At 42.3% G+C, this 11,752-nt stretch overlaps 1 protein-coding gene across 1 annotated transcript in view; it reads left to right on the top strand.

Annotated features, from left to right (window-relative positions):
• Positions 1–208: 208 nt before the first annotated feature.
• The window catches only part of IL23R (interleukin 23 receptor), a 68,389-nt gene continuing 56,845 nt past the window's right edge, over positions 209–11,752 (top strand). Inside the window, exons 1-3 of the mRNA XM_007480418.3 lie at positions 209–490; positions 5,309–5,411; positions 6,527–6,829. Coding sequence (XP_007480480.2) covers positions 5,342–5,411; positions 6,527–6,829 — 373 coding nt within the window. The 5' untranslated portion in view covers positions 209–490; positions 5,309–5,341. The remainder of the gene's footprint in view (positions 491–5,308; positions 5,412–6,526; positions 6,830–11,752) is intronic.

Below are 11,752 nucleotides of genomic sequence, written 5' to 3'. Positions count from 1 at the left end.
CTGAGCCTTAAGCTTGTTCTCTTTGTTAAACATTTGCCAGCCCCAGGCTGCTCCTCTAACCTAGCCGGCTAAAAGAGCTCGGGGTCTTCTTATTCCCATTTTAGGAGAGAAGAAAGGGAGCCTCCCCGTCCTGCGGGAGCCCCGGGGGCCACACGTGGTGCCAAAGGCAGGAGTCCAGCTTCCCACCACAAGGTCTGGGGGTTTGCCTGAGTTGCAAGTTGCCTTAAAGTCATCTATTTCAGAGCTGTCTGGGGGAAATTAAAGCTCAACCCCATTGCCTACTTCTGGAGGGACACAAGAGCCTGGAACCACATGAAAGGTCCTGACAAAGCAGAAGCCGGCTTGAAGCGATCTGGGCTTTCCCAGAACTCGAAACAGTCTGCGCCAGTCATCACAGCAGGACAGTGCCAGCGCCAGAGATGTAGGTCAGGCTCTGCTGCCTTTTCCACTTGCTTCGGGGGCTCAGTTCTGAGCGGAGCATCGTGAGGAGGTAAGAGAAGCGCCAGCCTTGGAGGCCAGAAAAGGGGGGGGGGGGGCTTGCGGCTCACTCAGCACTCTTCCATCTGGGGGCTTCTCATAACTCGCTTTGGGCTTCTGAAAGTGGAGTCAACAAAATGTCTTGGCAGCTTGGGAAAAAAGAAACCAACCAGTTTCCTTCCCTCCCCTCCCCTCTCTTCCTTTTTCCTCTCCTCCCTTCTCCCCTTTTCTCTTCTCCTCCTCTCCTCTTTCTTTCTCTCTTTTCCTCTCCTCCGCTCCCCTCCTCTTTTCCTGTCTTTCTCCTTCTTTTCTTTTCTCTCTTCTCTTCTTCCTCCTTTATCTTCTTTTTCCCCTCTTCTTTCAGCTTCTAAGAAATTTGTGTTAAAAGTCCGGGCTTGGGTTTATATCCTAATTGGACGCTTCCTGCTCAGTTGCTTTTGTTGTCGGGTCGTGTCCAGCTCTTTGCCACCCGCTGGACCGTAGCGTGCCAATACTGTCCACAGATTTTCCTGGCAAAGATACCGCAGTGGTTGACGATCATTTTACAGGGGAAGAACCAGACAAAGAGTTAAGTGACTTGTCTAGGGTCACACGGTACCTAAAGCTGGATTTGACCTTGTCTTCCCCATTTCAAGCCTAATATCTATCCATTGCTCACTTATCAGTCCCTACTCCTGGGCGGGTAACCTCAGACGAATCCTGGCCCCTCCCCGGGGGTCTCCGATCCCCCTCCATACAATGAGGGAGTTGGCCACAGCGACTCTGAAGCCCTTGAAGACCCGGGAGCGCGGACGTTCTTTGGAAACCTCCCAGGAATCCGCGGAATGATAAGGATAGAGAGAGCGTCGATAGATTTCTGATTCATTTCCGAACGTGGTAGCTTCCTGAGCCTGAGCCGGAGGACTTCACTTTCTCTGCCCGAGTCAGAGGGAAGTCTGACGGTTTTTGCTTTTTCAAGAAGGCGACATCATTGTCCCCGGCCACAGCGATGGGACAAACTTGGCAAAAACTGGGATGTGGAGATACAAAAATGCCGAAGGAATCACACGGAGTCCTTTCTCTAAGGCTACTGGCGGGAAGCCCACGAGCACTCCAATTTGGGGGCTTTCTCCGAGGATCTGATCCTTTCCCCCATTTGAGAGGCCGTGTATTAGAGTGGTGAAAGAGCCAGCCGCTGAGCGGGAAGACTTGAGTTCAAGTTCTACCTATGACATCTCCTCATTTATAACTCTGACCCCGGCACATCTTGAAAACTATGCCTTGCAAAGTCCTTGCAAAGTTGGAAGAAGGGGCTCCTCAAGGGAAGAACTCTAAATAAGTTAAATACTTTTATATGCTAGTAATTATATAGCACTTTAAGGTTTATGAGGCACTTACAGATGTTTTTTCATTTGAACCTCACAACAACCCTGTTAGGTAGATTCTCTTATTTATCCTCCTTTTACAGATATGGAAACTGAGGCTAATTGACTCATTTGAACCTTAGAACAATCCCAAGAAGTAGGTGCTATTGTAATCCCCATTTTATGAAGGAAGACACTGGGGCTGAGAGAATGGAACAGCTTTAAGTATCTGAAGCAGGATTTGAACTCAAAGTCCAGTTCTCTCTCCACTGATCTCCTTTGCCTAATTAATTAATCAGAGCCTAGTACTTGGTCTAAGAAAAAGTAAAATAAAGAAGGTTCCACTCGAGGTATACTGGCCAGAGCAGCAGGCTCTGCGTTAGAAGATGTGAGATGGGATACTACACAGGCAGCCAGGTGCACAATGGATAGAGCCCTAGACCTTAGTTCAAATCCAACCTCAGTCACTTACTGCTTATATCACATTCTCAGTTTTCTCCTCTGTAAAATGGAGATAATAATAGTATCTACCTCCTGGGGTTGTGGTAAGGATCAAATAAGTTAACAGTAAATTTGCTTTGCAATGCTCAAAGGGCTATAGATCTCCTGGATATTATTATTTCTAGTACTACCACTTCTTGCATTTACTGCCTGTGTAGCCCTGGATAATTCATTTCATCTCTGTTTACTTGAATTTTCTCCTCTGTAAAATGGGGATAATAATAGTACCTGCCTCCCAGGGTGGTTATGAGGACCAAATGAGTTCATGTTGGTAAATCTGCTTTGCAATCCTTAAAGAGCTACAGATCTTCTAGATATTACTACTACTACTACTACTACTACTACTACTACTACTACTACTACTACTACTACCACCACCACCACCACCACCTCTTGCATTTACTGTGTGACTGAGTTTGACACTTTAACCTCTGTTTGCCTCAGTTTCCGCATCTGTAAAATAATGATAATAATCACACCTACCTCCCACGGTGGTTGTGATTAGCATATGAGACAATCTTGGTGAATTTGCTTTGCTGATCTTAAGGTTCTATAGAACCACTAGAGAGTATTTTTTCCTTATTGTCTTTTGCACTTAGTAGCTGTATGAGCTTGGAAAATTACTTCAGCTCCCTGCAGTTCAGTTTCTCTTCTGTAAACGAGAAAGCAGTGTGATCCTTGTGGCACCTACCTCAGAAGGTTGTTGCAAGAATCCAGTGGGCTCATGGATGTGTGAACTGGTTTATAAACTCCAACTTCTGCCCCAAAGGCATCATTACTAATAAGAATAATGCTGGCCCAGTTTCACAAGGGTGCCCTCTCTTTTGGGGTTCAGAAATTCTAACACAGCTCAACAACTCCGAGTCCCTTGGGTGACTCTGGGCTGTGTGCTGTAGAGGGGATACCTTCTCAGGTAGGGGTTGGCCAAGAACCAAGATGGCCCCTTCCAGCTCGGAGATCCTGTGCTTCTGGGATCCCTCCAATTCCAGTAGCTCTGCCTAGGCTCATCTAGTCTTTCTCCGCTTTCCTTCCTCTATTCAATCAACCATTCAAAGAGAATTCAGTAACCTCTGTTCTGTGCCAAGTGGGATGCTGGACCCTGGTGAGCCAGAGGCAAAGACTAGGCAGTGCCTGCTCTCTGGGGGCTTCTGTTGGGGAAAACATGAAAGCAAACATACAATACATACACAGTTAGCGAAGTGGAGGAAGCCTGCTGGCTCTGGAGCGAATGATGCTCCAGTCCAAATTCTGCCTCAGACATTTGCTAACTGGGTGACTTTGCACCAGTCGCATAATGTCCTTCAGCTTCCATTTCCTCATTTGTCAATGAGACTAATTACAGGACTATCAAATGAGCTCACACATGCAAGGCACTTTGTGAACCATGATGCACTCTCTAAATGCCAGTTATTATTAATAAATACAAATGGAATTTTCCAGAGGCAGAGGGGACCAAGAAAAGTGCCTTGGTGGAGTTGGCTCTTTTATTTTTATTTATTTTATTTTATTTTAAACCCTTAACTTCCATGTCAGAGTCAATACTGTATTTTGGCTCCAAGGCAGAAGAATAGTAGGGGCTAGGCAATGGGGGTTAAGTGACTTGCCCAGGGTCACACAGCTGGGAAGTGTCTGAGCTCACATTTGAACCCAGGACCTCCTACGTCTAGGCATGGCTCTCAATCCACTGAGCTACCCAGCTTCCCCCTGGCGATAGCTCTTAAACTCTTATATATGTACTTTCTGTCAAGTCATAGAATATAAAGTCCTAGAGGGCAGGACCAATTGGGGTTTTGCCTTTGTCTCTCCAGCAATGAGGACAGTTTCTGGTACAGAACAGGTGATTCCCGATGGCTTATTGACTTATTGATGGAGACGAAGATGGACGTGGAGGTGAGGTGGGAGGCTCTTCCAGGCACAGGGGGCAGCCTAGGCCAAGACATGGAGAAGGGAGATGGAGTGTTTATGTATAAGGAAGCTGGCCAGATTCATTGGACTAGAATAGGGATGGGGACTGGACCACTCATTTCAGTAGTTTTGTGGTACTTCTGGGTGAGGAAACTCACTGCTTTCCTCTCTGTCATTTAGAATCTCAGGGAGTTTCCTAGAACACTGCCTCTGGGGATGTAGGTCAGTGCCTTCTCAGCAACTTCTGGGCTTAGAGGGTTGCCAGCATCTGGGGATAGAAAGAGAATTGTCCCTACCCACAAAGAAATTTATATTCTCCTTGGGGGAGGGGGAGAGGATGGGGTAGAACACAGCAGACCAATAAAAAGTAATTTGGGTCATTGTGTGAGCATCATTAGCAACTTTTGAGCCATCAGGAAACAGCTCTTGAAGGAGGTGGTCCTTGGGTTGAGCTTGGAGCTAAGCAGGGATTTGAAGCAGGAAATTCTCCTTATTATTTCCCACCCCATCGACCACCTGGACTTTATGATCTCCGGAAACTCATTGTTCTGGAGGATGAAATCATCTCATCCACTCAGTTCCTCATCACTCCCTGCTTCTAGTTCTCTCCCTGCCTCTTGTTACAGAGAGTAGAGGTGGGCACCTGGGAAAATCTCCTGACCCCAGCCTCTGTTTGACGAGGGCAAGCAGAAAATTCTCCCTCCCATTTCCATTTCCAAGCTGGCTGTTCTTCTGGATTTTGTGATCTCCAGAACCTCATCATTCTGCAAGATGACTTCAACTCTGTAATTGACACCTCTTCAGATCACTTCCCACCCAGGCTACAGGACTTCCTCGTGCTCTTATGCAGGGTTCCCCGTCCTCCCTTCCCCACCTCCTCCTCAGCATCTTCTCCGGAGTTATCTTCCCCCATTAGACTTGGAGCTCTCTGAGGGCGGGAAATGTCTTAAACCTTTCTTTATATTACCAATGCTGGAACATGGCTGGCATTTAATAGATGTTTGTTGACGGACTCTACCTTAGAACAGTTGATTAAATTATCATGTTTTATGAGAATATAAAGGTTTCCACTTCTTTTTCAGGGGAGAATTCATGGCGTCTCACCACTTTCCGACATGAGAAAAGCTCTCAGCCAATGGGAAGTAGTAATAGCATTTTGTCTATTCTTCAACTGGACTTATGGAGGTATTATACGTGGGCTGTCTGTCTTTATAAGGGTGAGAAAGCAGAATGGAATCAGAGTGAAAACTGATTGTCTAGCCTAGTCTGTTACCAAAGCCAAGAGTCTCTGCTGCAAAAATCTTGGAATATGGGATTCACAACCTTTGCCTGAATAGTTTCAGGCAGTGTGGTCTAGCAGAAAGAGCACTATCTCTGAACCCCAAGGACTTGGGTTCAAATCCTGCCTCCTATTATTAGGAAATTCTGGACAAGACATTTCACATCTTTGGGTCTCAGTTTCCCCATCTATAAAACAAGGGGCTTCTACTAGATGGCTTCTGAGATCTCTTATAGATCTAGATCCTATAAATTGGAGCCCAGTTCTAGTAAGCCAGATCATTCCATTTTTAATTAGCTCCACTGATTAGAATGCTTTTCCTTTCACTGAATCAAAATTCTCCTCTGTTACTTCCTCCAATATGGCAACCGCAGTTCAGGACTTGGAATCAGGAAGATGCGAGGTCCAATCCTGCTGTTTGCATATTATGTTTTCTTTAGTAAAATTAAGCTCCCAGAGAGAAGGAATTGTTTCGTTTTTGAACTGTGTGACCATGGGCAGCTCGTCTTGGTGTTTTGAGATGTCACTTACTTCTCTATAGACTGGAGATAACAATACCATGAGCAGGCTGGTACAGCAGCCCAAAAAGCTAATTAAAACATGGGCTCTCCATTAAGAGGCATAGACCAGACTATGATGGTCCTCACACTCTTCCTTCACTGGGGTAACCCATTCATTCTCCAACTTCTCGTCTATGTGTTGTAGAGGGAAAAGCTTCTCCAGTAGGGTTTGGCCAACAACCAAGGACTAGCTTCAAAGACCCACAGAGATCTCCAGCCTTTTCCCATCAACCAAAATGGATGAGTTTTCCTCAGAAGGGAAAGAACTTGAAGTTGTTAAATAGCCAAGTAGATTTGAATCCAGGGCAGCCTGGCACTATATTGACTGAACCACCTAGATGCCTCAAAATGATATTTTCAAATGTCAAGTGTGATCCCAATACTAAGCAGGACTCCTAGCCTATAAGGAGACATTTGGTTCCCCATTAATATGTGCCCATTCTTTTTTCTCTTCTTCCTAGATCTAACAAAGGTCACTTGCTCTGGTTGGGTCTGGGTAGAGCCAGCCCCTGTCTTTGAGATGGGACTGAGTGTTTCTATCATTTGCCAGTCCAATCTGCGACACTGCCAGCCAAGGGAGTTCCATTTGTATAAAACCAGCAAACACGCCCAGGACAGGTTTCATATGGAAAAAATCAACCGAACAACAGCTCAGCTCCGGCTTAGCAACTTCCAAGAGCCCAAGGCCCATGTGTTCTGTACAGTGGCATGTGCCAGGCAAGATGGAGAGACACTGATATGCGGGAAAGACATTGCTTCTGGCTGTAAGTACTGAATGCTAACATATGTGGAAACCCACAAGCCAGTCAGACAAAGCCGTTGGCTAGTAATAATTCTAAACAGTAATCGCTGGCACTTAGATAGGGCTTTCAGGTTGGCAAAGCCCTTTATACAGACTCTCTGACTGGAGCTTCCCAATAATGCTAGGGAGAAAGGGCTCTTACCTCTATTTTGTGGAAAATGAGATTGAAAAATAGTAAGTCTCCTGCCCAGGATCACGCAGCTCATATCTCAATCAGAATCTGAATTCAGATCTTCCTGACCCCAAGTCCAAAGCTCTATGCCCTCCATCCCTTAGTTGCCATTCCCTACCAATCTCTCTTCCCGAAAATTCTAGGCAAGATAATGAATGAAAAACTCATCTGAGTTCACTTAATATCTTCTGTAGATTTTAAAATGATGCTTTCATTAGAAATGAATTTAAAATTGCTTTTACATGTAAATGAGAAAAAAAATTAAACATTACTGAAGGTGTGTGGGGTGGTAATCCTACTTTCATGGACTTGTGATCTTTCAGGTATGGGTAGCCCCTTCCCAATACCAAGCTCAACCATCTATGTATTCTTATCCTTTGGGAATCCCATTCAATCAATAGTTCCCTAGAAATCCTCCAAAGAGCATTTTTCTAAGTGTTTCTGTTAGCTCAATAACAATATTTGCTGGCATTCATATAAAGGGGGAATCTTCTACCAGGTGTGTCTAGTAGGTAAATAGTTCAATGGATAGAGTACTGGTCATGGAGTTAGGAAGACTTGGGTTTAGATTCAGCTTCAGATATTTATTGGATAACTATGTGACTCTAGAAAAGTTAGTTAATTGTTGTCTGCCTCAGTTTTCTTGACTATAAAATTGGTATAAAAATAGCAAGGATCAAATGAAATCATATTTGTAAAACACTTATCAGAGTGCCTGGTATATAATAGGTGCTTTTAAAATATGCTTTCCCTTCCTTTTCTTCCTATAATGGAAAAGGCAGCAAACCTAGAATCAAAGGACTCCATCGTTAACATTGTTAGGGGACAATCCTTAAAATTTCTGGGCCTCAGTTTCCTCATCTATCAAATAGGGGGAGATAGTTCCTTACTCATAGGGACATTGCAGAGATCAAATGAAATATATTCAATATATTGTCCAGTTTTCTCTTTTGTTTATTGCTAGAGGATCTCAATTTATTTAAATCACTTCTCTTCTCCCTGACTCAGTTTTTTCATCTGCAAAAAAAGAAATTGGACAGCATGACCTCAGAGATTCCTCCCAGCTCTGATTTATCATCCTGTGTCTTCATCTGTGTCTCTGCCAGATCTGAATTTAAGAACTGTCACCACATATGTGTTCTCAGAGTGGGCATCTCTTCTATGTGGGCAGGGACTCATTTTGTATCTTTAGTGGCTGTATTTTGCATATAATATAGTAGGGGCTTAATATACGTCTGTTGGAGTAGATTGGGTACAATGGCATATGGACCAGTTCAACAAAGGAAGGTGGTATTGTCATTATCATCTATTCCTCCCCATCCCGTGGTCAAGTCTTGCTGCAGGATGGGCCAGCCTCCCACAGGGGATGGGGTCTTGGAGGTGGGATGGTGTTGGCAGAATGATGAATGGGACACAACTTTCATATTCAACCCACAGCACAGGTTTCACAGGAAAAACTGCTCCACCTTGGCTGAGGTTTGGCTTTATTTTATATCCTCATGGACACATATCTACTTGGCACATAGTTTCATTTTCAATAGACATGTTTCCATAGATTCTAACAACAGATGCGAAGCCTAAGAAGATAGTCAACAAAACACTGTTGCTAAATGTGGGGTCAAAGGGTAGAATCAACATGACAAAAAAAGAAGTTTTATGCCTAGAAAAGAGGGTCCCATCTAAGTGGGTACATAAGAATCCTTATGTTTTATTTTGTAAATGTGATCTCCTGGTGATATTCTGGGGGGAGAGAGTGGGACATCTGTATTAACCCTGCAAGCATGTTGCTCTTATCTATTTTTCCTGGGGCTAAGTAAGAATAATAATCATAGCAATTCCAATAATAAGGGGATCTTAATAAGGAAAGTTACTCAGTGGGGTTTAAGTGGGTGTTTCCATCCTTCCTGGGGGCCATTTTGCAGTCCCCGGTTTCTATGTGTGATCGTGTCAAACAGGATGGCTCCTGGCAAAGTCTTATCACACACACACACACACACAGACACAGACACAGAGTCACCTTGGCTTGCCAGGACTGGTCAGTGCTCATCACCAAGACCCAGCCACAGTGCCCCAGGAGAATGACAATTGGCCACTAATTATCTCTCTTATTGAGAAGCTGCTACAGAGAATAGTGTTGTATCTGGAATCAGGCAGACTCATCTTCCCGAGTTCAAATCCTGACTGAGACACTTCCTAGCTAGGTGACTCCAGACAAGTCACTTAGCCCCATTTGCCTCAGTTCCTTATCTGTCAAATGAGCTGGAAAAGGAAATGACAAACCACTCTAGTTTCTCTGCCAAGAAGACCCCAAATGGGGTCATGAAGAATTGTACTCAACTGAAATGAATGAACACTCCCCTACCTTATTTCTAGGACATCGGATGAATCACTACCCAACTCTAAGGGCCAGGGTCATACTACACAGAATGAGAAAACTGGAACAGATATTTGCTAAGGTCCCTTCCAGCTCCATGATTCAACGAGAAAATGTTAGGGTCAGAAAGGATCTTAAAGACCATGTTCTCCAAGATTATCATTTTATAAATAAGGAAACTACCTTCACTTGGCTCCATGCTAGGCATTCTTCGCAGACATTGGAAAATTGTGTCTGTATATGCATTTTGTCAAGTGTGGCAAGGGTTGGAAGGCACTAAGCTCAAGATGCAAAAGATGAGAAGATACCTTGTCCTTTTGACCAGTTTTCTCATCTAATTAGCAATAGCAAGAGGAACAAAACAGGTGATTTAAGTAAATCTGCCAAGTATGAATATTCTAGAATTGCCCTGAATTCTAGAAATGAAAACCACAGAGAAGTATTGCAGTACAGGTGGATGGCTGAGGTCTGTGCAAACTTATTTAGTTTCTCCACATCCCCAGGAAGCATAAGATATCAGTCCATTGTGAAAAAAAAAATAGTATCCACTCTTTTTTCCTTTAGAGAGAAGATTGGGCCCATTTTCCTTAGAAAAGGTATGGGGTAATGTCTATTGAGACATAAAGCAAGCCTGGCTTTTGTCATTAAAATTAGGACAGAAATGAGGCAAAAGAAATATTTTTGTTTCCATATCCCATAGTGCTAAACTTGGTATCTTGAAGACCTAGGTTCAAATCCTGCCTTTATCACTAGCAATGTGAATCTGGGCCAGTCATGGTACCTCTCTGGAACTCAATTCTCTCTTCTATGAAACCAAGAGATTAAATTAGATCACTGAAGGAATTTTGGTAGGATCTTTTCTTTTCCTATTTTTGCAAACAGTCTATGTCTAACTGGAATTAGTTGTTCTTTGAATGCCAGTGTTTCCTTGAAAATCTATTTATATTTAGGAATGCTCTCATGGATTATTCAATTTTTTTTCTGAGATTGACTCATTTAGAGTATTTACTTCTATCAATATAGTCATTTTTTATGTTTGTAAATATTTATCTATTTCATTTAAATTGTCATTTTATTGTCATAGAATTAGATAAGTTTAGAGTAATTTCCTTTATTAATTTCTTGAGAATTCTTTTTCATTTTCATTACTGAAAATTTGCTTTTCTTTTTTCTTTCTTAAATCAGATTAGCTACATACTTAGTTTATGATTTTTAAAAAAACCAGTGCCTAAATTAATTTATTAATTCAATGTTCTTTCAATGTTGTTAATTTAATATTTGATTTTAACAATCATAATAGCTTACATTTGAATAGTTCCTACTATGTGTCAGGCAGTATTCTAAGCATTTTTACAAATATTATCTCGTCTCATCCTCAAAATAATCATGGTAAGTAGATATTATTATGCTTATTTTACAGTTAAGGAAATGGGAAGGAGGAGAGACATTTATTGTAGAAGTGACTTTCCCAGAATTTCAAAGCTAGTTAGCATCTGAGGCCAGATTTGAACCAGAGTCCTCCTGACTTGAAGTCTAAAGGTTTATCCATGGAGCCACCTAGCTGCTCCAGCAGTTCTCCTTATTCCATTGTCTTTCAAGTTTGTTTTAGATGTCTGACCAGTTTATTGATCCATTATTTCTGTTGTTGAGGACAGTTTCTACAGAGATGAAACTTCTCTAAGGATTGTTGTCTGTATCTTTTAAATTTTTTCCCATTGTCTTACTTTACTCCTGATCCTGGGCATTGTCCAATCACTACCTTCTCAGATTGAATGTTGAAAGTTTCCAGTTTGGGTCTGGGCAGCACAACCACATCCATGATCCTGGTCAGAGTTCTAATAGCCTGAGTCTTTGTCAGATAGCTGTAAAGTTCTTTAATTTTCCACATTAAGAATTCTCTACTCTAATAATTATACATCTTGACTAAATAAAAAAATTAAGTTTTAAGTTGGTCAAGTCAGAATAATATTTTTCAAATCTATTTCTGAAAAAAAGATTTTTACTATATTATGTTGGTTGTTCATTGGCATACCAACCTCTACAACACCAATTTGAAAAAATAATTCCTCAATTCTTATTTCTCTTTTAAACCATTTGGGACCATCTTGCTGTAGTTGCATATTTTTTTGGGAATCCAAAGATCCTCTGACTCTTAGGTGTTGCTTTATTTTCCTTTATCTTGCAATATTTATTCATAGATGTCTAGACTCATTTAGGTTATCTGGAAGCAACATTCCCTTCTATTATCTTCCCTATTGACCAATTTACTTATGCTCAAAGTCTTTGATCAAGTTTTCTTCCTCCTGAAATCTTTAGAAATTTAAATCTCTTTTCGTAAT

This window comes from Monodelphis domestica, chromosome 2 (assembly GCF_027887165.1).
Source record: "Monodelphis domestica isolate mMonDom1 chromosome 2, mMonDom1.pri, whole genome shotgun sequence".
NCBI lineage: Eukaryota > Metazoa > Chordata > Mammalia > Didelphimorphia > Didelphidae > Monodelphis > Monodelphis domestica.
Note: the sequence above shows the minus strand (reverse complement) of the source record. Positions and strands in the feature narration are given on the sequence as shown.